This window comes from Capricornis sumatraensis, chromosome 7 (genome assembly GCF_032405125.1).
Source record: "Capricornis sumatraensis isolate serow.1 chromosome 7, serow.2, whole genome shotgun sequence".
Lineage (NCBI taxonomy): Eukaryota > Metazoa > Chordata > Mammalia > Artiodactyla > Bovidae > Capricornis > Capricornis sumatraensis.
The window spans coordinates 31946943-31974195 of record NC_091075.1 but is presented as its reverse complement, the minus strand read 5'-3'; the positions used below and the strand labels follow the sequence as shown (position 1 = coordinate 31974195).

Sequence of the window (27253 nt, the reverse complement as noted above, 5' to 3'; positions counted from 1 at the left end):
GGTCAAACTCCCTCATTCCTCTAAGCATCAGCTTCTTAATCTGTGTAAGGGACTATGAATATGCATTTCCGTGTAGTTGTGGAAAGGATAAATGAGATTTATAAAGTGTTCATGCGTTGTGTGAGTGCATGAAGTTGCTTCAGTCATGTCTGACTCTTTGCGACCCTATGGACTGTATCCTGCCAGGCTCCTCTATCCATGGGAGTCTCCAGACATGAATACTGGAATGGGTTGCCATGCCCTTCTCCAGGGGATCTTTCCAATCCAGGCTTTAGTAGCAAGTTTCAGAAACAAATTCCCAAGACCAGAGAGCAACTTGATGCTAAAATGATTTTCTACTGGAAGCAGGGTCAAGGAGGTGTTTTTTGCTTGTCCTAATGATTAGGTGGTTGTTTGTTGGTATTTAGTGGGTGAGGGCCAAGGGCACTGAATGCCCTGCAATGGGAGACACGGTCAAGTCATAGAAGAACTAACTGGAACAAAATCAACCTCCACTGACAACACCTTTCAAAACCACCTCCCATGGACCGATAGAAGGAATACAGAGCAGCAGTGGGCTCCTCTTAAAAGTTTAGTGAAATGCTTCTTACGCTAGGAAGCTAGGTCATAACTACTCAAAACATTCATTTAAGAGAATATCTAGCTCAACTTTTTTTCAGAGGAGGAAAACCAGTTCCCAACATGGGAAATCGTATTTCAAAGTAAAGGAAAGTTTCTGACAGGCAAATTGGGTTTCTGTCCTTCTGTGAGAAAAGCTGACAGCATGCAAGTTTTGCACTGTTCAGTTTTGGTAGGCCCCATTCACAGTCCGGTTGACTGAGGATCTGGATTGCTCATATAACAATGTTCTGGTGGATGGTGGCTAAATGACTTGAGGAAGGAATGACTTTTTCTAATTTTCACTTAACTCATCCTTCAGACTACAGATGGGATTTACCCATATTTTTCAGCTGATGTCCAACTGTTATATAATGAGAGCCCATGCACAAATGTCCTAAAAAGGCAAATGAACTTTTCCTCAGTTTTATACAGCAGTGAGTAATATCAAGTTATCCTTAAGTACATGGCTTGTAACTGTGCAATAATAAGCCCAAACATAGCCTATTTAGTGGGTTTATAGTTAGGAAATCTTGCTGTGAACAACACCAGGAACTATAATACATAAATCTTCATTTCCCCAATCAACACCAACTGCACTGATATTCCTAGTCTTTTTAAATTTTCAAGAGATATGAATAACAGACAACAGTCAAAATGATCATGATTTTATGATTAAATTTTTAAAAGATAATACAAACTTTAAAGCAAAAAGTATTCTAATAGAAAAGTTATCAAGCAAATAAGCTGCTGTGAGAAATGTTAAAAGTTCTGAGCATCAGTAGCCAGGTATATATTGCTGAGAACCAAGTCTATGCCCTTACTAACTTGCAAACCCCCAGGATGTTAGAGTGAAAATAGATCATTGATTTGAATTTCTTCTTCTAACCCCTTTGTACTCACAGACCCAGGAGTCCGAGCATAGACTGATGAAGGGACTTGTCTAACATCACAAAGTTGGTGAAACATTAAAGCCAGAGGCAGATTCCAGCTCTTAGGCTACATACCTGTCATTTTTACATGTACTGTCTGATGAATAGATTTAAATGAGGATAGACAAGGAAATCATAGAAAAGGGCTTGATATGTTCATGGCTTAATTTGCAATTCAGTTATTCAATGAAGTAATGCTAATTATTTAGACTAGAAAATACCTCTCCATTTGAAATGTTATCACTGACAGTCATAAGAAAGTTAAAACAACAGAGATTTTCACCCTTAAAGAAAACAACATCCAAATAGTGTCTTTTGTTTAAAGTGTAGGATAAGCAAAGACATTCTCCAAATTTGGACATCTCTACTCTAAGGTAACTGGAGAGCTATGCTAGCATAATGCAGGTGTTAATGTATGATAATCACATTGTATTTGGCATAGAACCTACCATAAATGTAAATATTTAAAAGAGAAACAACATTGTTTCTCTCAAAAAATGATGCCAACATTTTTGATAACAGAAAAAAAGGAATAAACATAAAAAACTTGAGGAACACTACACATAAGAAGAAAATCACATTTTAAAACAACAAAAGCTGACAACTTGCTTTCTGTCTCCAAGAGACCATATGGAAAAAGGTTTATTTCAAAATTAGACAGATGTGGGTTTATATATTGTCTCTCACACTAACCTGTGGGCACTGGGTGGGCTGTTTCAATTTTATGCCTCAGTTTCCTCCTTTCCCAGTTAGAGCTATTATTAGGGGAATATCAGAATTTCTGTTTGTAAGATTATTTTCTGTACTTTTTGAGCTTTGTTAAATTGAACACAGGTCAATTTTGCTTCAGTTTCGCCACATCTAACATAGTAGATTGGATTTAGAAGCAACTAATGTCAGGGCCTTAGGTAGAAAGTGAATAAAATTATATCTGTAACTCCTTTAAACTAAACATATAGAAATATACACATATATGATACAATAATTTTTACATTCTCCAAAGTTTGTGAACCATTGAGCCAGATTTAAGGAAGGTATAAAAGGAAAGTATATATCAATAGATGTCTTGGAATTAACTGTTTTAGTTATCAAGTTTGTAGCCAAAGGGAGACAGGTAGAGTTTTAAAGGAACACCTTTAAAGGTGTTCCTGCTTGCCTTCAAGGTTACTCATTATATTTCAGTATGGACATTAATAAATATTTCATTTCAGTATGAACCTGCACTTACAACCTTAATAAACAGATTTTATAATATGGTTAGGATTAAATAATTATTGAGATATAGTTCACAGCTCACATGGGGAATAGTATATAAGTTATGAATATGACATAGCAATTCTAGTTTATAAAAGCATTGTGTTGTGTAAAAGTCCAAGTTTTTTAAATCATTAAGCTTTTGATCAGTTTTAGCAAATTTATCTATCTGAAGTACAACAGATCACTTCAGATTTGTCCTCATTTTTACGATCCAAGCATTAGAAGAATCTCTGTCCTCCATGGATTTTATGCTCTTCTCAATCTGGTTGCCTGGGTCTTTCTTTCTGCCAGTGACCTTACACTAAGCCAACATATCTGATTTCTCTCATTCCAATTTCATTTCTTCTGATGCAAATATTCTTATTAAAAACCTCCAGGACCATTCTAAATAAACATGTCCAGATTTTTTTTTTTTCCCTTTTAGTTTGGCTCTTATCTAGCCACCCCATCAAGACTGCACTAATGATGTCAAAGGTCAGGTCTGTCAAAGACACTCATGGCCATTTATTATAATTTACCACTCTTCTGAGGGTTTATTTATTGACAGGAGCTTAAGGAACTCCAAATAAATGAATATATAAATCCTAGGACATGACAACAAAAATTGAAAAGAACATTTGCTTATCGCTGATGTCAGTTATCTAAATTGCCACGGTAATTTGTGCTCCAGTCTTCCCAGGACCGTCTGCCACGCTTCACTAACTGATCCACAGCCTGTTCCTAAAGCTGACAACCACGCCCCTCTGAAACGAATAGCAGGGAATGAAAATCTCAGATATAGAAGCCTTATCTCATGACCCACAGAAGGTGATGAATAAATATCCGATATTCAACTAAACAGTTGAGAAAAATCAGACTCCTAAATCAGCTGCCCGAGTTGTCAATTGGTATTTTCTATTCAATATGCACCCTCAGAAAAAGGATATTATTAAATCCAAAGGCAGTGATAATGCAATCCATAGTAGTTAAAGACATCTGAGAAAAAGTAATGAAAAGTCCTGAAGTAAAGAGGCCAATTTCTAGCATTCATCACCCTACCTGCTGGATTTTTAGGCAAAAAGAAACACTCAAAAGCATAGGCCCTGCCCCTCTGTAGACCTGAAGAAGTCCGTGCTTTGCTGCAGTTGTGAAAGGTGGTAACTTTCTCCATCCCCTTGGAGTTTCCCTTGCATCCTTGAAGCTGAAGACCTTGCACTTGTCCTCTCACACCAATCTGCTCAGGCCGCCATAGGTTTCCATCAGGTTTCTGTGGGCTAAAGTTCCTAACCACATCCCTACTTTCAGAAGCAGGAAAATGTTTTACCAGAAAGGAAAAAAGCAAAAGTAAACCACATTCATAATACCAGCGAAAGCAGAGCAGTGTGTTTGGCAGCCAGTCCATGGACAGAATATTTATTTGCCAGCTGGGACACTATGCATATCAAAGACTATACAAACACAGCTATGACATCAACATCTTCCAAACTACAGATAAAGCACTCGCTGTCTGACACAATTATACTTCCCTATCAAACTGCTGTGCTGACAAGAATTTCACTGGATACTGACTTGCACCTTCTCAAATGCCTACCATGGTGATTATAAACATATTGTGCTAAAGTCAAGAACAGAGTATTTGCAAAGTAAATGATTTCCTCACATTAAATACATTAAATCCCCTTGGGATTCTGGGGGCCCTGGTATGCAGTGGGTCCACACTACAATTTACACACAGAGTTCTGCCACTTCCTCTGTATGTGAGAATTAATGGAAGAGCAGGGTGACATGTAAATTTTTTAATGAGTAGAAAGTGCTAAATTTGCAGACTGGAAAACATTTTAATTTTCCAAAGTCAGGAAGTTCACTGATGCAGACAATTCCGGGCAGTTCTTGTTTGTAAATTGCAATTTCTAATTTATCTGCTGTGGCATAAACCTTCTGCAGCAAGGAGGAGGAATTCTAAATTCGGATGTGAACTCTCACATCCCAATGTGGGACTCCAATCTTCAAATAGGATTAAAACCCAAAGTCTATAGGAATAGGGGCAGCAATGTAATAATCTAATTGAGTGTATTCATAAATATATATAAAGCACCATTTCTGTATCAAGTCACATATATATTCCCTTGACTGCCATTTTCAAAAGGAAAAGGTAAGCATGGATTAAACCATTTTATGCCAAGTGGACAAAGTAGGTCTTACTACAAATCATTATAAAGGTTATAAAAGTTAAGTTATCAGGTCTAGGTTATACAACTGTGTATAGTGTTAGTCGCTCAATCGTGTCTGACTCTTTGCGACCCCACGGACTGTAGTCTTCCAGGCGCCTCTGTCCATGGAATTCTCTAAGCAAGAATATTGGAGTGGGTAGACATTTCCTTCTCCAGGATACAAGCGTATTTCAATATAAATGGTAAATATGCTTACTGGCTCAACATTTTTGGAGACTGTCTTAAGTGCCTTTTTTTTTTCTTTTGTACCTCTTTCCTTCTGGGTCTATAGCGTTCTCTCTCTCCAGAACCATTTTATATAAATCCTGTCTCAAAACTATGTGGCAAAACCAGAAGCTACTTTCATATAGTCTTAGTGAAAGTTGCTCATTCGTGTCTGACTCTTTGTGACCCGACGGACTATAGAGTTCATGGCATTCTCCAGGTCAGAACACTGGAGTGGGTAGCTGTTCCCTTCTCCAGGGGATCTTCCCAACCTAGGGATCGAACCCAGGTCTCTCTCATTGCAGGTGGACTCTTTACCAGCTGAGTCAAAAGGGAAGCCCAAGAATAATGGAGTGGGTAGCCTATCCCTTCTCCAGCAGATCTTCCCGACCCAGGAATCAAACTGGGGTTTCCTGCATTGCAGGTGGATCCTTTACCAACTGAGCTACGAGGGAAGCCCTTCATACAATCTTAGAGATAACAGAAAGACAACTAAGGGCTTCCCTGATGCCTCAGTAGATAAAGAGTTAACTTCAGTTCAGTTCAGTCCCTCAGTCGAGTCCGACTCTTTGCAACCCCATGAACTACAGCACGCCAGGCCTCCCTGTCCATTACCAACTCCCGGAATCTACCTAAACCTGCGTGCATTGAGTTGGTGATGCCATCTAACCGACTCATCCTCTGTTGTCCCCTTCTCCTTTTGCCCTCAATCTTTCCCAGCATCAGGGTCTTTTCAAATGAGTCGGCTCTTCGCATCAGGTGGCCAAAATATTGAAGTTTCAGCTTCAACATCAGTCCTTCCAATGAACACCCAGGACTGATCTCCTTTAGGATGGACTGGTTGGATCTCCATGCAGTCCAAGGGACTCTCAAGAGTCTTCTCCAACACCACAGTTCAAAAGCATCAGTTCTTTGGTGCTCAGCTTTCTTCACAGTCCAACTCTCACATCCATGCACTACTACTGGAAAAACCATAGCTTTGACTAGATGGGCTTTTATTGACAAAGTAATGTCTCTGCTTTTTAATATGCTAGGTTGGTCATAACTTTCTTTCCAAGGAGTAAGTGTCTTTTAATCTCAGGCTGCAGTCACCATCTGCAGTGATTTTGGAACCCAGAAGAATAAAGTCTGACACTGTTTCCACTGTTTTCCCATCTATTTGCCATGAAGTGATGGGACCAGATGCCATGATCTGTTTTCTGAATGTTGAGCATTAAGCCAACTTTTTCGCTCTCCTCTTTCAATTTCATCAAGAGGCTCTTTAGTTCCTCTTCACTTTCTGCCATAAGGATGGTGTCATCTGCATATCTGAAGTTATTGATATTTCTCCTGGCAATTTCCTGACATAAGTTAAATAACTAGGGTGACAATATACAGCCTTGATGTACTCCTTTTCCTATTTGGAACCAGTCTGTTGTTCCATGTCCAGTTCTAACTGTTGCTTCCTGATCTGCATACAGGTTTCTCAAGAGGCAGGTCAGGTGGTCTGGTATTCCCATCTCTTTTAGAATTTTCCACAATTTTTTGTGATCCACACACTCAAAGGCTTTGGCATAGTCAATAAAGCAGAAATAGATGTTTTTCTGGAAGTCTCTTGCTTTTTCCATGATCCAGCGAATGTTGGCAATTTGATCTCTGGTCCCTCTGCCTTTTCTAAAACCAGCTTGAACATCTGGAAGTTCGCAGTTCACATACTGCTGAAGCCTGGCTTGGAGAATTTTGAGCATTACTTTACTAGCATGTGAGATGAGTGCAATTGTGCGGTACTTTGAGCATTCTTTGGCATTGCCTTTCTTTGGGATTGGAATGAAAACTGACCTTTTCCAGTCCTATGGCCACTACTGACTTTTCCAAATTTGCTGGCATATTGAGTGCAGCACTTTCACAGCATCATCTTTCAGGATTTGAAATAGCTCACCTGGAATTCCATCACCTCCACTAGCTTTGTTCGTAGTGATGCTTCCTAAGGCCCACTTGATTTCACATTCCAGGATGGCTTTAGTTGAGTGATCACACCATCGTGATTAACTTGGTCATGAAAATCTTTTTTGTACAGTTCTGTGTATTCTTGCCACTGCTTCTTAATATCTTCTGCTTCTGTTAGTTTCATGCCATTTCTGTCCTTTATTGAGCCCATCTTTGCATGAAATGTTCCCTTGGTATCTCTAATCTTCTTGAAGAGATCTCTAGTCTTTCCTATTCTATTGTTTCCCTCTATTTCTTTGCATTGATCACTGAGGAAGCCTTTCTTATCTCTCCTTGCTCTTCTTTGGAACTCTGCATTCAAATGGGTATATCTTTCCTTTCTCCTTTGCTTTTTGCTTCTCTTTTTTTCACAGCTAATTGTAAGGCCTCCTCAGACAGCCATTTTGCTTTCTTGCATTTCTTTTTCTTGGAGATGGTCTTGATCCCTGTCACTCGTACAATGTCATGAACCTCCGTCCATAGTTCATCAGGCACTCTGTCTATCAGATCTAGGCCCTTAAATCTATTTCTCACTTCCACTGTATAGTCATAAGGGATTTGATTTAGGTCATACCTGAATGGTCTAGTGTTTTTTTCCACTTTCTTCAATTTAAGTCTGAATTTGGCAATAAGGAGTTCATGATCTGAACCACAGTCAGCTCCCGGTCTTGTTTTTGCTGACTGTATAGAGCTTCTCCATCTTTGGCTGCAAAGAATATAATCAATCTGATTTTGGTGCTGACCATCTGGTGATGTCCATGTGTAGAGTCTTCTCTTGTGCTGTTGGAAGAGAATGCACGGCCAGTGCATTCTCTTGGCAGAACTCTATTAGCTTTTGCCCTGCTTCATTCTGTACTCCAATGCCAAATTTTTAAAGAATCCACGTGCAATGCAGGAGATGTGAGTTCAACTACTGGGTTGGGAAGACCTCCTGGAAGAGGAAACTCTCTTCAGTATTCTTGCCTGAAAAATTCCATGGACAATGGAGCCTGACAGGCTTTTTCACAGTCCTAAGCATCACAGAGAGTCAGACACAATTGAGCGACTGAGCAAACACACGTAGACATACAGCACTACAGAACTTTGATTACCTTCTGGATAAGATATAGCATTCTGTCGTTTTATGAAGCAAAAATGGTCTAATCTGTTATTAATGTTAAGTTTCTATATCAAAGAGTTCAGGCATGTGTTATTTTCTATAGTAAAATTTCTCCAAGTCATCTACCTTTTCTTACTCAATGCAATCTATACTTTTTAACATACCTAAGAACTCCAATATTTGTTTTCTAATTAACAATGTGCTTATAAACCAATAATGCCTAGCTTCTTTCTGGGATAAGTGACTCTGATGATTTTGAATTACAACATAATAATGTTCTAGTAAAATAACACCAGTTCCTATAAGTTCTTAATTTGCAAGTATTGTCTCCAGTGTAAGAACTACTTTTTCAGACCTACTTTTTTCAGACCAATGAGGATATGTGTGTGTGCGCTAAGTTGCATCAGACATGTCCAACTCTTTGCAACCCTATTGAACTGTAGCCCACCAGGCTCCTCTGTCCATGGGATTCTCCAGGCAAGAAAACTGGAACGGGTTGCCATGCCCTCATCCAGGGGATCTCCCCGACCCAGGGACGGAAACTTTGTCTCTTTGGTGGGAGGTTCTTTATCGTTAGTGCCACTTGGGAAGCCCTAATGAGGATATACCTCATGTATAATACATACTTGGCTCAGCTGGTAAAGAATCTGCCTGCAATGTGGGAGTCCTGGGTTTGATTCCTGGGTTGGGAAGATCCCCTGGAGAAGGGAGAGGCTACCCACTCCAGTATTCTCGCCTGGAGAATTCCATGCACTGTAAAGTCTATGGGATCGCAAAGAGCTGGACACGACTGAGAGACTTTCACTTTCTTTCATATGTTATGCTTCAGTATCAACTACTATGTTTGGATGGCCTTTGAGTAATAACTGTGGGACTTTCTCATTCTATATTCCATGTGTTTTAAGGTGTGTGTGTGTGAATGTGTGCACACATATGTGCCTAGTTGTGTCTGACTCTGCAATCCTATGAACAGGCTCCTCTGTCCATGGATTTTTCCAGGCAAGAGTACTGGTGCGGGTTGCCATTTCCTCCTCCAGGGTATCTTCCTGACCCAGTGACTGAACCTAAGGCTCTTGTGTCTCCTGCATTGGCAGCTGAATTCTTTTCATCTGGGAAGTCTGTATTTTAACCTATCTTTTATATAATCACTCACTTTATCCTTTCTCCATGTCTTCTGAAAAGTTTCATGAGATCTACCTTCCAGTTTACTAATTTTCTCTTTAATTTTATCAAAAGCTGTCTCTGACCCGATCTGATTTTGAGTCTTCCACTGAGTTTTAACCTCTCAATGGGTCACATTCCATTCGATTTTCCTCTAAATCCCTGTCATTTTTACAATATTCTATTCTTTCACTTGTGCTTATATTCCTTTTTAAAAGTTTACCTTTTTAATGTTATTTATTTTACAGCCTCATTCAGATTGCTCTAGGAGTCCATGTTATTAAAGTACTGACACACCTATTTATTGTTGCCCACTTTCCCTTGCAGCAAACTATTTATTCCCTTGGGTGATATAAAACTTGTATCACAAATTAATTTTCAGGAGTGAGTTATCTTTATCATAGACCAATGCACTTAGGTTATGGAAAAAACTCCTGAAAATGGCTTGCTGTTCACTTCTGCTGGTACTCCAGAAGTTTTACTACTTATATAAATTACACATACTTTGCATTTTCCTCCCTGTATGGTGTCTTATACTTCATATCCAGAACTAAGTAAAGGACTGCGGTTTTATTTAAGTGAAGACTTCGTCTTTTCTGTACCATCAGTTTTCCTGTAGCTTTCCTGGGGTGATGGGTAAAAATTTTTAGTTATTTTTCATGGTAGGGGAAGCCCGTTATGAGACCCAGCTTTATCCAGGTTTCTTGCTTTCCACTCAGCCTCAGAATCAAAAACCTAACTCTCAATCCCTAGGACCTACATCCATGCCTAATGCTCCTCTTGGTTATTCTGGTGTCCACTTATACAGATACCTCTTTAGATCTGAGTTCATTTCTGTTACTTGAGGATTTCTCTTTCTTTTGAACTTGATATCCTCTCTCTCTTACACACACTCCAAATGTGTTTATATGTCTTTTAAATTTAAACATTTTATCCAATATTTCAAGATATTTTCAGTCAAAGGTGCTTATAATGAGGGGAATGGCTAAGGAAGAAATGTGTTCAAATATGATTATTTTGAACAAATTAATGAATAAACATTGACAGTAATATTTTCTATATATTTGACACTGTATTGCTCTTAAGTACCAATCTGGCTTTTAAAATATACTACACTACATTATCTACATAACTCTGAATTCTACTGACATCCATCGGGAACTGTGAATTCTTCCTTTCTAGCAGTGTATCTACATTTATATCCAAATCACTTGTAGACAATTTTTAGTACGTTCAGAGGTTGCACTGCCTCCCTAATTCAATGGTAAGCAGGCTAGCTTTGAGATAATATTGCAATACTTATAAAGAGCTATTTATCAATGCATTGAAAACACTAAGTCTCAATGTAAACAAACACTAAATGATATTTTCTAATTATTAACTGCAGCTTTATAACTATCTTTTTTTCCCTCATTCTTTTTCTTAATTCAGAACTTGTCCCTCTTACAAGCTTGGTATGTTCACTATTAGAAGCCTTGTTTTCCAAAATGAGGATGTTATTTTTTTTGAAAGACTGTCAGCATTGCTATGCCAGAAACACCCAGCTTACTGTAAATAGAAACTATAACTTTCACTGTAAAATACTATAATTATACAGCACAACTGTATCTGAGGTTTTTATCCCTGAGGAAATTGATAACAGCACAAACTACAATTATCTTTTGTACTACAGTAGATACAAGAGGGAGGAGGAAAGAGCTTGTTGACTTAGTAGGGACTGTTACTATAGCAAATCAGATTTATAAAAGGAAATAGCTTTTTAACCATCTGATTTTAATTCAAACACCCAAATCTCTCTGATAGGAGACTTGATAAAGAAATAAACAACAAATAACCACTTTTGTAGCCTTATTCCCCTTCCTTATTTATACATACACACACCTCATGCCATCATACCCAATCATCAGAAAAAACTGTATTAATTCTGTAAGAAATAAGCTAGATGCTAAGGGGATGCTGGGCTTCCCTGGTGGCTCAGACGGTAAAGAATCTGCCTGCAATGCAGGAGACCTGGGTTCGATGCCTGAGTCAGGAAGATCCCCTGAAGAAGGGAATGGCTCACCACTCCAGTATTCTTGCCTGGAGAATTCGAGGGACAGAGGAAACTGGCAGGTGATAGTCCATGGGGTCGCAAAGAGACAACACAACTGAATGACCAACACTTTCACAGGGATGAAATTCTTAGCTTGAACATTTCATACCTGTGGCTTCTCTGTGGCTCAGTGGTAAAGAGTCTGCCTGCCAACGCAGGAGACGTGGGTTCAATCCCTGATCCTGGAAGATCGCACAGGGCAGCCACGCCCGTGCGCCACGACCACTGAGCCTGTGCTCTAGAGCCGGGGAGCCGCAACTACTGATCCCATGCGCCACAACCATGAAGCCCTATAGGCTGTGCTCCCTAACAGGAGAAGTCACCACCAGGAGAAGCTTGTGCACCACAGCTAGAGAGTAGCCCACACAGCGATGAAGACCCAGCATCAGCACAGCTAAAAATAAATGAACATCTTTTCAAAAAGAGTATTTCATGCTTGTTTTTGATATGTGTCATAATTTAGAATGTGTCATTGTGCGTAACTAATAAAAGGACCAATGTTCCATCTTGTAGCATTGTACTCCTTGTTAAATCAGTCACTTTGGGAATTTTAAAATATGCACAATGGAAGCAGAAGGCATTAAATCACCCAAAGCTGAAGGATAATACTGAGAAAGGGAGAAAGGGAGTGAGCAAGAGAGAAACTTCAAATATTGTTACTTTTCAATCACATGAATTAATTCATTCTACACTAAAAGAATACTACTAAATTATAAAAATGTTAAAAACAACTTGTGTGGTATGTTTTCATTTTAATCTTCAACTCAAACTAACACCTAGAGGAACAAATTCTGTATTTCTAGATAAACAGTAAAATAGCTGTATTTTTCTCATTCTGTGTTTCTGGTACAAATAGTGAGAGGCACAGTAGCCATCCTCAAATCACAACCAGAAAATATGCTTCACACTCAGCTTCAGCCTATTCTCAAAGAATACCATGTACAGAAAAATAAGAGGCCCATTAGATTTATATTCTGTGTCAGCAATGCTATTACCTATCTATCTGTATTTTAAGTAAAGTTTCTTTTTAAAGGTCCCTGTAAGCATAGACTCTGGGAGATAAATAGAATTTCATAAATGTGCTGAAAATATCTTATTCTTAAATGAAAAATACAAATACTTCCACACAAATACATTTGATTGCTTGTATTCCACAAGCAATTTGTACTGTGTTATAAGAAATGTCAACATTTTGGCCACCGTTACCCAAGATCCAAAGACAGCACATTGTTTCATTCATTCAGCTGTACAGGTGTGATTTCAGAACAATTTTTAGTACCTTAATTCATGCCCATAAAAAAGATGGTTAATTTTGTATATTTAAGGGCTCCTTAGTAAGTAAGTATGGAAAGTATTTTAAGTATGGAAATCAAACCACCATCTCATTAAGAAAATCTAAGTAACAAAGCCATAAAAAATGTGGAATACTAAGCTTATAGCATCTATTATATTCCTGAGCCAATCTTCTACATCCATTTAAAAATTTATGTTTCATAAACATGATTCCCTTTAGATAAACATAATAATTTTAACACAAACCCAGAAATTTCAAGGGCTTGTGAAGTATTCCCACTAAACATTTGAAAACTGGTAAATCTACCAGCAGAAATGTTTCTTGTCCTTATACATTTATTCTAAACTTCATGGACACTGGTTCAGTAACAGCCATGAATTAGAAGTAAATAGCTTACTTTTTGGAAGTTGCGTGATTCTCTGAGGAGTTTAGGGTGCCCTTTTGTGCACTCTAATAAAACCGAGCAGCAGTTCCCTGCCCTGAAAACAATGACAGGCCCTCTAGGGAAACGACTAAATCACTTTTTGCTTATGGGAAAGCAATAGTGTGTGTGTCATTTGTTAACTGGACACAGTTATTATTCATTCTGGTTTCTGGGAGATTCTTTTTTTTTCTTCCAATTTTGAGAGCTCTAGTAGTGCATTTTTGTTGTTATTCATGGGATTTTCCTTCAAAGAAATCCAATGGTTAAGACACACCTCCCCCGTGTCTGCGGTTTGCTCAGACAGACTTACTCTGCATGCACAGCCCATCCGTGCAGTTCTTGGACTGCAAGACAAGGCCATCGCAGTCCTTGCCTCCATTCTTGGGGGCGGGTGCCGTGCACTCCCTCCTGCGCCAGTGAGTGCACTCGGTCCCGCAGGTAGACCACTTGCTCCACGAGGTCCACCTGCCATCCACTGCCACAGAAAAACAAAAACCAGCAACAGGTCAAAGAGAGAAGGAGCTTCTTGAAGGCAGAGAGTGGGCAGGGCTCAAGTAGAAACAAAACACCAAACACTGAAGAAAATGCCCCACCAAGGAGGGCTGCATTCATCTTAACTGCTGGAAGTAGCGCTTGCTCTCCATACATTCTGTGGGTTCTGCAAACTTTCCTTACAAGAGGTGTGTGATGATTTCTTCACTGACCATGCAAGGGAAGTTTAATGGGACACACAGAAATCAAAGTTGTCACCAGGAGTTATATAAAGGTAAATCCTAGTAGTGTCCCTTTTTCTCTTTTAGGTTTTGGATTGAAAATTAGGGGACCTCCTTACGGATCCAATATTCCCATGAATAGTGCCTGTGCATGTGAATAGTGCCAGTAAACCCCTGGGGGGTTAAGGAGAAGAGGGCAGGAGAGTGGGGAAAAAATCCTTCCATTGTCTATCCACCCACCCACCTCAATCCTATCCATATATTCCTCTACATTCCCATTTCTCTCTCTCCTTACCGCTCTATCATCTACATCTTATACTTTTTTAAAGTTTTCATCCATGCTGCTTAATTCTGCTAAGATCTTCTGCAATGCTGTCTTGAAAATACTGTTTTCCATTTATTATTTGATGATTTCATTCCATGATTTTATTTGATGATGTACACATTTCTATTTTTATTTTAAAAATAATATTTAAGCACATCCTTAATTTTTTTCCTGTGATTCAGTCATTTGGAATAGACTCACTTTCTTAATTTTGGTGCTTGACTTGTTAGTAAATTTCAATGATAATGGGCTAAGATAACTCTATTAAAAACACACACACACACACAACTTAAACCCTAACCTGAGAAAATAGATAGTAAATTTCACTAAGGTGATACTTTAAAATGCATTCTTTAAAGGTTCTTACATAAATAAGAAGAAAATACCAAAATAAGAGTTATATTTTAAGAAAATTTCCCTGAAATCCATAAATAATTATCCAGGAATAAATGCAAGACAATGGCAAACATCACTTATTGAACATGCACTGTACATTATATGTTATACCTACATCTTGCTAGAAATTAGACCAATTTTAATAGTCTGCATAGTTTGGAGACTCTCTGTGATGTCATTTAAATTACTGTGTAAATATATGCATTATGCACAATGTACAGAGATATAAATATGCCCACATGAAAAAATGATGAAAGTATTAATATTTCAACTGTACAGAGTTAGCTACACAAATAACGCCCAACTATCTGGAGAAAAGACGTTTGCTTTGACCTGCTAAGTCGCTTCAGTCGTGTCCGACTCTGTGCAACCCCATAGATGGCAGCCCACCAGGCTCCCCCATCCCTGGGTTTCTCCAGGCAAGAACACTGGAGTGGGTTGCCATTTCCTTCTCCAGTGCATGAAAGTGAAAAGGGAAAGTGAAGTCGCTCAGTCGTGTCTGACTCTTAGCGACCACATGGACTGCAGCCTACTAGGCTCCTCCATCCATGGGATTTTCCAGGCAAGAGTACTGGAGTGGGGTGCCATTGCCTTCTCCTAGACCATCCCAAAGTACACACACAAACACACATTTCTATTTTAACTAAATGCTTGTATGTATGCATGCGTGCTCAGTCATATTAGACTCTTTGTGGCTCCATGGACTGTGGCCTGCAAAGCTCCTCTGTCCATGCAATTTTCCAGGGAAGAATACTGGAGTGGGTTTCCTACTCCCAGGGATCTTCCTGACCCAGGGATTGAACTGCTGTCTCCTGTCTTGACAGGTGGACTCTTTACTACTGAGCCACCATGGAAGCTCAACTAAATGCTTAGTGTATTTCTAAATGTGGGAGTCAGTATGTAGTTAGAATGTAGAAGAGTACAAGATAAAAAATACTGAAATTCTTAGCCTAGTTAAGTGTCAAAATTTGTTCCATAAATAAAAGCTCTTAAAAGGGTTCAGTGTGGGATACTGTTTTGATACTTGGAAAATTAACATAGGAATGATAAAATTTAGATTATGGTTTTCTCTCCAGTTCATTTCTCTAACCTGTCTCTGAGAAAGGTTCCACTTAAGAATGAATCCGACAAAAGTTAGGTAAAATAAAGGTAAGTGAGGAGTCTTTGTATCTAAGTAATGAAAGTGACAATAGCTACCCCCAATGGAATGCACTACTAATAATTTTAGCTTAATTTTTCAATTATTATATAATTAGACATTTTAGTAGGTTTTGGTTTCAGCAGATATTAACTTCTATTTACCAAAGGATAAGAGCTTGGGACAACATAAGAGAGCACAGAAAGATGCTCAGAGGCAAAGGGATGCAATCCTGTTATAGGTACCATTACAAATAACTCAGAAAGACGTGACTGACATATATAGACATGTTACTGTATTCATGTATAGACTATTGGGTGATGCGCGGGGAAGCCTGGCATGCTGCAGTCCATGCGGTCACAAAGAGTTGGACAGGACTGAGCAACTGAACTGAACATGTATAGATAATAGCTGACTGCATCATATTTTCAAAATCCATTAGCTCGTGTGTCAAAAGCTTAGACTTCCTTTTAATTCATTCCAAATGTTTTATTTGCCCTTACCCATAAACTGACACCAAATATCAAGTACTTTACCTCAAACACTTTCTAAATTTCAGTTCCAATTAATTTCCTTGACTTTCTGAATATCAATAGTTGTTATCCTAAATGTATGGCTTTCAATGCTATTTAAATGCCTTGCATTATAAGATTCTGCAAACTTGGCTCCAACAGTTTTGTTGAGTAATAAAGAGGGATTATGTTCTTGTGTGTGTTTCATACTCTTTTGCATGTTAATGTAATTAATAAAGTTAAGTACTCTTTTGGGGAAAAAGATGTGACTTCCCAGTAATGTGAGCATTGGATGGTATGATGGATTTACATACTATCTATCACACATTCAGGTCTAGAATAAGCCTTTGTATATATACCCTAAAACATTATGAGAATGAGAGGATACATTTGGAATGAGGGCGCTGGTTTATTTACCTGGGCATAACGTGGTACAGGCTATTTTTTGTACACTCTGCCCTTCACAGAAGGCACCACCATTGAGCGGAGCTGGGTTGGTACAGGTCCTTGTACGTTTCTGATACCCTCGTCCACAACGGCTATTACACACAGACCATTCTGTCCAAGTGGACCAGCCACCATTTACTGGAAGTAAATGATAAAACATGAATTAAGCGTACATGCATACAGAGAGAGACACACAAACCACATATCAAACATAAACAAGAATGTTGTATCCCAAATGACCATAAAAAAATAAAAAACCTCAAAGCTGGAAGAGACCTTGGCCATAATTTCATTTAAAATTTTATTACTATAAAACTGAAATCTAAGCACAAGGATAAATAAAATGAATTATCAATATCTATTTACCTACTCAGAAAATAGAACTGTTCTCCTCTCCTTAGCCACTGTTGTTTTAAAAAAATCCCCTTACCTAGTAAAGCTCCAAAAATTATTGATACTTTTGACAACGTACCTCAAATAATACGCTTATATCCTTGTATGAAGGCTGCAGGTGGCTATGAAGCATGGTAACTGATCAAATCATTTAGCCTTTCCTTAATAATACGTGATTATTTATCTTTAGCATATATAAACTTTATAACCTCTCAAGAATTTTTAGTTTCATTAATAAATGGATCTATTTTTTATAAAAAGTCTTGATAGCTGGATTTTTAACTAAGTATCTATTTGAATGGATCAGCAATTAGCTGATGTAACTGCAATGGATACATACTTTGTGTATAAAGACTATTTACAGTGTTCCATGGAGCTGTCAGTATAGGTGCGATTATAAAACCTACCATCTAGCACTATGTTTATTATTAACCTCTAGAGATTTCACTCTAGAAAATACTGATATACTCGCATATCTCAATATACAAGTCCATGAAATTATTATAATTAAGCAATTTCTAACAAAAATTATTTTCTGCCGGTTAAAACATGCTACAAACAGTATATGCATCTACTTCTTGACGGTAAAGAAGTGTGTTACTCAGATAACAGAAACCTATATAGGCTCATCACATGCCCATCATCTCCTTCTCTAGGATCTTACGCAATAGGTAATAATCATGAATGTGTTATACATAGAGACATAGGCTATTTTTCAGTGGAGAATTATTTTTTCCTGTATCAAGATAAGAACTTTTGTATGAAGATTTATCTTCATTTTTTTGTATAAAATGAGAACAATTTGGACATTCAACAATAGGAAAATGGTAAATATACTATGTTCAAGACATTGGCTGCCAGGCAGCTATTAAAAATGATGCTGCCTGCATGCACCCCTATGTTCATAGCAGCACTATTCACAATAGCCAAGACATAGAAACAACCCAAACGTCTGTCAATAGGTAACGGGTGAAAAAGGCGAGGCACACACACACAGCAGAATACGACTGAGTCGTAAAACAGGACAAACCCATGCCATCTGCAGCAACATGGGTGCAGCTAAAGATTGTCACACTAAGTGAAGTCAGTTAGAAGGAGAAAGACAAGCACCATATGAAGTCACTTACAGGTTGAATCCAGAATAAATATGACACGAACAAACCTATCTGAGTCGGAAACAGAATAAGGGACAGAGAACACACTGCTGGTTGCCAAAGGGAAAGCACTGTAATGCAACTATGCTAAAAGGAAAGAACACATTTTAAAACATAATGCTGTAGAAGTCTATTTTGTAAGACGTGGATAGTTCAACATTATGTTTTAAGTAAAAAAAAGTTATATCCCTTATTTTAAAATCTTATGTATGTTAAGAAAATATTGGTAGTATACATATCCTTTTTTTTAAAAAGCTATCTCTGGATGACAAAATTATAGGTTTTCTTTTTTCTTTGACGTTTTTCTGCTTCCCAGATTTTCTGTAATGAATATATACTTGCAATCTAAAAATGATACTAACAACAGACTCAAAAATGAAATATTGGTTAAATGTATATGTTTTTCTGTGGTCTTCTAGTGAGCCCAATCTATGAGCCTTGGACAACTTATTCTGTGAGGCCATGAAAGAACATGCAGAAGTTTGACAGTTGAGTTTTGTGTTCCGAAAGTAATTTAACCCACACAACTTCACGAAACTCCAAATACTGTGGAACTGTCAATATAAATTTCTTACTGACATACTGGCAAGCTGATATTTGGGGTTACAGTATACATGTGCTGCTCTGCTAGGATTTTAGTGAGAAATTAATAATCATAAACGTTTAGAAAAGACCAGTCTTGAAGATTCTAGGCTTATTCCATTATTTCGTGGGGAAGGAGGTATGTGCTCTGAGTATTGTAATGCTTAAGTGTCCTACTGAAGGTTAGTTAGCCAGAACTAGGCCTAGAACAGAAGACTCCCGAGCCCTAGAGCCACACTGTTTGCTAAACTCAAAATGCTTCAGTTCCTTGTGTTTGATCCTTATTAAAGACAATGTTTGGCTTGTGCTTGTGGATATTGAGAACATGCTATACATAGGAAAAGAGTTACATCTATGCAATACATCTATTTAAGAGTCTGCCCTCATTAATCACTTAATTGGTGCAAACTGTGATGTACCCTATTTTTTTGTTTTATTTTGCATTTCCAGTGCTGTTTATTAAGTCATTCAGAAAGTCTAGAAAAAGACAAAAAGTGGGAAACATTTCACTGTGACTTAAGGAAATGGAACTTCAGAATATTCAGAGGATTTTTTTTTTTAATGAAGTATGCATCTGCCCTGTAATGAAAATGATAGCATTAAAGCATCACTACACTCAGCCTTTCAAATGTCACGGTGGTTTCTGTTTTCGTAACATCCTAGAGCCTGAGGATGCATCCAGCCAAGTAGTACTACCTGCAGTAAGTGCCACGAGCCACGTACTTGCCAGTGGCAAATCTCCCGAAGTGTCATTTAACACCAAAGGAGCCATGAACAGCCCCCTACCTTCTAAATGGTGGCCATTATCATTCTGGTGGTGGTAGAACCTCAAAATATTTCTCAGGGTTGTTCAGTTCCTCTCAGACAATAATTCACTAAGAATATAAAGATCTACTGTGTTTCTAACCCTGTAAGAAACATAAATGTATAGAGTTGTCTCTCTGTCTACAAAGGAGCTTAAAAGCCTCACTGGGCAGATGAACTACTCGTGAAATGAGAAACCTACTGAGTGCTAAAACAGGGAGATAAAAACATCACATGCAGTGGCAAAAGTGGGTGCAGAATTATTTAGTCCTTCTGGAGAAATGATAGGCTTAGAGATGAGATGGATTAGAAAGGGCCAGAGAATGGAAGAGAAGCTCTCTGAAGAAGTCATCATGTTGCAGCTTGCTACAGGGTTAGGACTAGGGCTGTATGACAATGGTAGGCCTTGTCTTCACGTTGGATGTCCTTGATGGAGTGTGAAGCAAGTTCCAGGCAGTTAAAACTGCTCTGATGTGTTTGGAGAGTGTGTCAGCTCCAGTTTGCCTGAGGTCTTGCAATCGCTCTCCTGAGGCCCACAGAAAGAGCAGCAGACTGCTGTAAGTATCTTCATGTCAGCACTCCCTCTGGGTCTCGGTAGTCCAGGCTGAGAAGGGGGAGCGGGGGTTTGGGAAGCAGGGAACCCTCCTGGATTCTTGAGTTCAGCTTGAAATGCAGGACATTTATGCTTCTTACAGTGTTAGACCCCTCAGTGGATTTCCTTTACTGTCCTATAAACTGAAAAAGGGCTAGAAGTTCCAAGTCCAGGTTTCTATGAGTATCAGAAAGCAGTGAAACCTCACTGCCCACATGAGAAGCAGGAAGAGAGCTGCAATGGGGACTGAGAAGGGCCCTCTTCACTTGATATTCTAACATTAAAATGAGAAACTGCAGTTTGACCTGAACCAGATTGAGGCACACAAAGTTCACTCACCATAGACTATGACAGTTGCCGTTGTGCTTTTCCTCTTGGCGACAATGTTTTTGGCAACACAAGTATAGTTGGCAGTATCTGAGAGGCGGGCCTGCTTGATGATGAGGTTGTGATCAATAGTAATGTAAAAATTTCGATCTTCAACAGGATCGATGATGTCTTCATTTTTCAACCATTCCACCTAAAGAAGCACAAGAGAAACAGATAAATCCCTGGTACGAATCCTTCGATGGCTGCCAGTCCTGACTTCTGTTTTGCAATGTGAACAACACTGTTCCATGCTATGAAATCTGCAAACTTGAGGAAGTAACTTTCTGAAGTCATGTTAAGTATCACTCACCTGCCAAACATGCCGATTCTGTCTGTACTACATTATCCTCAAATGTCAATGACCCAATTGGGAAATACAGCGTTCACATTGTTTTCACTTTGCCCGGCAGGCAGGAATAGGTGATGTGCACTGCCAAGTTCAGAACCCAATCAAAAATAATGGGCTAAGCATTTCAAACTGAACTCAAATCTTTTGCTAGTTGATTTGTTTACTCTTGGCAACTTACCTGCTGCTTTTCAGAAAAGAATATAAGGACTATTAAAAAAGCTCAAAAGGCATCCTAGACATCATGCAGCTCAAATAAAACATTTGGATGATTTATGCGTAGTCTTGTTGAAACATATGGATTAAATTTCCCTGAAAATGCACTTACTTTAAAATGTAGTAAACACATATTTAGAGATGTATCTAAGCCAAAATACTTAGGAGGGGAAAAAAAAAAAAAAGGTTTTCTACCAACTCTCAATATGATCTAAAGAGTATATATGTCATAGCCAAATTTCTCCTTTTGTCTTTCACTAGCATCAAATCCTTGGCTCTCATGGTTTGCTTCTGGAGAACCTAAAACGTGATTATTCAAAACTACTCAACTATTTTTCCTATGTAAATCTCAGTTTAGCAACAGCAATGTTACCCTTACAGAATGAAAGGAGGGAAGCACATTCTGTAAAATACATCCTTATGAAGGATAAACTGTTTTTGTCCCATAAATTTCTTTTCTTCCTCACAGGTTTATCCATAAAGCAAAACATACTGATATTTACCACACTTAAACTTTCCTTGTGCATTAGTGTGGATATAGATACAAGTAACCTTTACTTGTAGGGAGTCAACAGTGTTGCCATTTTCAAAATCTTAAAGAGCTTCCCCTAGCACCACAAGAGGTCTGGAAATTAATCTCTAAATCTGTCAGTGGGCTGGATGTTACACAAATTACGTCTAACGCTGGGACTCTAAAATAATGCTTCTCTAATCCTTAGTAGAGAGGCCACAATTTAAAGGGAAAAACAGAAATCACCTTGAAGTAAATATATGAGGATGTAGATAAGAATGACTATTTGTAATAAGTTTTGAAACAACAGCTACATTTAAGGATATTTAAATCAATGGAAGTGAAGAAGACTGAAGTCCATCTAAAATAGTGGAGTTTTAAAACATGCATTTTGTTCTTATTTAAGACAGCACATTCAATCCTGTGCTTAGATACAGCTGGTAAGAGACACACTGGCTTAATCTGGATTTTCTCAAAATATGGCCCCATATGTTTTGTAATATGGACTTTTCAGGTGGTGCTAGTGGTAAAGACAGACTGCATGCCAATGCAGGAGACTTAAGAGATGCAGGTTCAATCCCTGGGTTGGGAAGATCCCCTGGAGGAAGAAATGGCAACCCACTCCAGCATTCTTGCCTGGAGAATACCATGGAGGAACCTGGAGGGCTAGAGTCCATAGGATTGCAGAGTCAGACATGACTGAAGTGACTTACCGCACACACACAATCATGTGTGGTAATACAATCTTGCTGGAAGTGAAAGGGAAAGATAGCAAGATGCAAAATATTAAAAAAGAAACCTGCATACTGATAATTGAAAGCTGACATTAATATCTTCTGAATCTCTATGCAGATTATCTTTGCCACTCAAAAGAAAGTTTTCCAATTAGAAAGGTACTGTTGGGCTTCCTGGGGGTGGTGGGGTGTGTCTCTGTGTGTGTGTCTTTCAAAGACACATCAGTTTACTTCAGTTCAGTCTCTCAGTCGTGTCCGACTCTGCGACCCCATGGACCACAGCACACCAGGCCTCTCTGTCCATCACCAACTCCCGGAGTTCACCCAAACTCATGTCCCTTGAGTTGGTGATGCCATCCAACCATCTCATCCTCCGTCATCTCCTTCTCGTCCTGCCTTCAATCTTTCCCAGTATCAGGGTCTTTTCCAATGAGTCAGCTCTTCACATCAGGTAGCCAAAGTATTGGAGTTTCAGTTTCAATATCAGTCCCTCCAATGAACACCCAGGACTGATCTCCTTTAGGATGGACTGGTTGGATCTCCTTGCAGTCCAAAGGACTCACAAAAGTCTTCTCCAACACCACAGTTCAAAAGCATCAATTCTTCAGTGCTCAGCTTTCTTTACAGTCCAACTCTTACATCCATACATGACCACTGGAAAAACCATAGCCTCGACTAGACAGACCTTTGTTGTCAAAGTAATGTCTCTGCTTTTAAATATGCTATCTAGGTTGGTAATAACTTTCCTTTCAAGGAGTCAGCATCTTTTAATTTCATGGCTGCAGTCACCATCTGCAATGATTTTGGAGCCCCCCAAAATAAAGTCTGACACTGTTTCCACTGTTTCTCCATCTATCTGCCATGAAGTGATGGGACTGGATGCCATGATCTTAGTTTTCTGAATGTTGAGCTTTAAGCAAACTTTTTCACTCTCCTCTTTCACTTTCATCAAGAGGCTATTTAGTTCTTCACTTTCTGCCATAAGGGTGATATCATCTGCATATCTGAGGTTATTGATATTTCTCCCGGTAATCTTGATCCCAGCTTGTGCTTCATCCAGCCCAGCGGTTTTCATGATGCACTCTGCATGTAAGTTAAATAAGCAGGGGAACAATATACAGCCTTGACATACTCCTTTTCCTATTTGGAACCAGTCTGTTCCATGTCCAGTTCTAACTGGTGCTTCCTGACCTGCATACAGATTTCTCAAGAGGCAGGTCAGGTGGTCTGGTATTCCCATCTCTTTCAGAATTTTCCAGTTTGTTGTGATCCACACAGTCAAAGGCTTTGGCATAATCAATAAAGCAGAAATAGATGTTTCTTCTGGAACTCTCTTGCTTTTTCCATGATCCAGCGAATGTTGGCAATTTGATCCCTGGTTCCTCTGCCTTTTCTAAAACCAGCTTGAACATCTGGAAGTTCACAGTCCACATATTGTTGAAGCCTGGCTTGGAGAATTTTGAGCATTACTTTCCTAGCATGTGAGAGGAGTGCAATTGTGCAGTAGTTTGAACATTCTTTGGCATTGCCTTTCTTTGAGATTGGAATGAAAACTGACCTTTTCCAGTCCTCTGGCCACTGCTGACTTTTCCAAATTTGCTGGCATATTGTGTGCAGCACTTTCACACCATCATCTTTTAGGATTTGAAATAGCTCACCTGGAATTCCATCACCTTCACTAGCTTTGTTCGTAGTGATGCTTCCCAAGGCCCACTTGACTTCACATTCCAGGATGTCTGGCTTAGGTGAGTGATCACACCATCGTGATCATCTGGGTCATGAAGATCTTTTTTGTATAGTTCTTTTTTGTATACTTGCTACCTCTTCTTAATATCGTCTGCTTCTGTTAGGTCCATATCATTTCTGTCCTTTATTGAGCCCATCTTTGCATGAAATGTTCCCTTGGTATCTCCAATTTTCTTGAACCTTGCTTGCTACTTTTCTCTGAAGAATAGCCCTCGGGCTCCTGGATGTTTTGCCTTGAAGTACCTAGGGGCTCACAGCTTCCTCTACGACCTCCTTCTTTGCTATGGCCTCACAGGTATGGAAATAAGACTTCTGTCTAATCAGATTGGAATCTGAGTTGTCACTCTCGAGAGCTCCCTTGCAGGGTTGCAGGCTGAAGCTACCTCCTTAACACATCTCCTAAATTTACATTTCCTGGGTCTCTCCTTTTCTCTCTTGACTAGGCTCTCCTGGGAGCACTCCCATAACCAACCTTTCCATTCAGACCTCTGCTTCATGCTCTGCTTCTGAAGAACCCAAATCTATTAAGTCAAGATTGTGCAAAACTATGGGTTTTTTCTATGTACATAATAGGTAACGACAGCAATGCTACCCAGATCATAAATGACATGAAGAGATCCCAAGGGATGTTGCAAACCACGTGTTTATTTGAAAAGTTTATTACATGGAATAAAAAAAGCCCTCAGCACTGTTGACAAAGGATTTAAAAAGACTTGTGATTATTGGGTATGTAATCTCTACCCTCGTATACATGGCTTTGCATTTTCCTCAGTGTCTCTCTTCAACAGAGGAGAAATGACTACATGAGATATGAGGTTCTCTGAGGAGCTCTAAAATGTGGCAGCACTCCTGGACCCTCTGAGGGGTACTGCCTTCTTCCCCTCAGCTTTGACCAGGGAAGCCCTGCCTCAGTCTGTTCTCCACACTGGGACAGTCTGGATGCCTGTGTCTGAAGAAACAATGAGATCCACAGCTAGAAAACAGTGAGAGGAATGAAGAGAGCCAAGGACTCTGGCTTCTGATAGAATGTCCCCCCCAGTCCCCTATGCCCCAGGACTCCCAGCCTTGTCGTAACGCCTTGTTCTGAGACCTCATCTCCACAAGAAGCTCGGGTCTGGACTTCAGGCCATCACGCACCTCCTGCAACAGAACCTCCGTCTTGCTCAGCATGTCCCCATCACCCATCCTCCACAACTCTCCCAATCCTTCCACACTTCCTTGGAACATAGCATCATTGTCCTCCAAAATTCCAACCTCTTTTCAGATTGCTTTCTTAAACCTTCTCTAAATCCTAGCTTCTTATGATGCCGCTGTTTCTTCTAGAGTCCTCTCAAATAGGGAATGTTTGATTTCCCGAACCCAACGCACCACCAGGCCTGGGGGGGTCCAGTGAGCAGCCTCCTGGATCCTCACTGTCTGCTCCACCTTCTTCTCCTCACCGCGGAATGTGGCTGTGCAAAGCCATGCTGAGTGGCCTAATCATACGTTCGTGATGACGGAACTCAAGTGGGCCCTAAATTCTGCCCCAAATATTGTACTCTATTTTCATCCTCTGATCACTGTCCCACACTCCTAGACACCTAGGAGAAGGTGTCACACCTTCTCCTCTCTGCTTAGACACTCCCTCCCCTTCTACCCTCATTTTCAGCTGAAGAATGACCAAGATCTCCCAAAGCTCCATTACCCACCTATCACCTCTGCTCTGCAGCCACCCTCCTCCCTCGTTACTCCTCCTCAGCTCTCACTTGTACTTTGCATCCTACTCCCATTCTCCTATTCAAGACGATGCCCCAGAAATTCTTCTCTTACATCATTAATTTTCCCTCTACACAGAGTCATTTCCACCAGCATTCAGACATGTGATTATTTTTCACAACTGAACAAGAAAATCCATCCCTACTCGTTTCTGCCTTCAGTTACCCCCACATTTCTCTGATCATCTTAAAAAATGCCTTGGAATCCCTGTTTGCACATTTCTCCAGTCCGTGTCCTCCTCATCCCTAACAGGATCTACCCTAATTCACACTCACCTCCACTGTTAGAACTGCTCTTTTCAAAGGCACCAACTCCTTTCACTTTGTTAGATGGACTGCTGAGGTTTTAGTACTTGACTAACTCAACTCAGCAGCAGCATTTGACCCCATGGGTTTCTCCCTCCTCCGTGCTTGCTTTCTCCAGACAGGGCACTTTCTTACTTTTTGTAAATGGCAATCCACTTCAGTACTATTGCCTGGAAAATCCCATGGACAGAGGAGCCTGGTAGGCTACAGCCCATGGGGTCGCAAAGAGTCGGACACGACTTTGCGACTTCACTTTCTTTCACTTTCCCACCCTCCACAGCGTCTCTGAGCTTAGGTCTGTTCTCCCTGGGTAGCTCTGTCCATGGACCTCTTCTTTTTTTTTTTTTTAAATTTTTTTTAATGAGCAGAAGACTTAAATAGACATTTATCCAAAGAAATCATACAGATGGCCAAAGAGCACATGAAAAGATGCATAATATCACTGATCATTAAAAATAATTAAACAATTTAAAGTCTATTTTATTAAGGTATATTTTACATATAAAATACACCCATTTTAAGTCTACAGCATGAGGTTTGGAAAATATGTATCCACATATAATCAACACCAGAATCATACTATGGAAACTTCTCTCATCTCAAAAAATTCCCTCTTTGTTGGCATTTCCCTTATATTCTGGCTCAAGACAGCCACTGATCTGATTTCTTTTCTAATGCTTTATATAAATGGACTTATAAAGTATGCATTCCACTATATCTGGCTTCTTTTTTATAGCATAATGCATAATGTTTTTATATTGCTTTTGTTGTATTAGCAAATTGTTCCATTTTATTTCTAAGTGGTATTCCATTGTGTGACCATGCCATAATTTGTTTGGAAGCTTTTGGCTATTATGAATAAATCTAAATGAGCATTTGTTTACAGATCTTTGAATAGCCAGGACACATGTTTTCACTTGTCTTTGATAAATACATGTGAATAAAGATGCTGTGTCATAGGAGAAGTATACATTTAGTTT

The 27253-nt window shown here is 39.3% G+C and overlaps 1 protein-coding gene across 1 annotated transcript in view; it reads right to left on the bottom strand.

The window, feature by feature from the left end:
• UNC5C (unc-5 netrin receptor C) overlaps positions 1-27253 on the bottom strand; it is a 421047-nt gene that overhangs the window by 52124 nt on the left and 341670 nt on the right. The window contains exons 5-7 of the mRNA XM_068975344.1: positions 20631-20811; positions 16737-16904; positions 13546-13710 (exon numbers count right to left, since the gene is read on the bottom strand). Of these exons, the coding sequence (XP_068831445.1) occupies positions 13546-13710; positions 16737-16904; positions 20631-20811 (514 nt within the window). The remainder of the gene's footprint in view (positions 1-13545; positions 13711-16736; positions 16905-20630; positions 20812-27253) is intronic.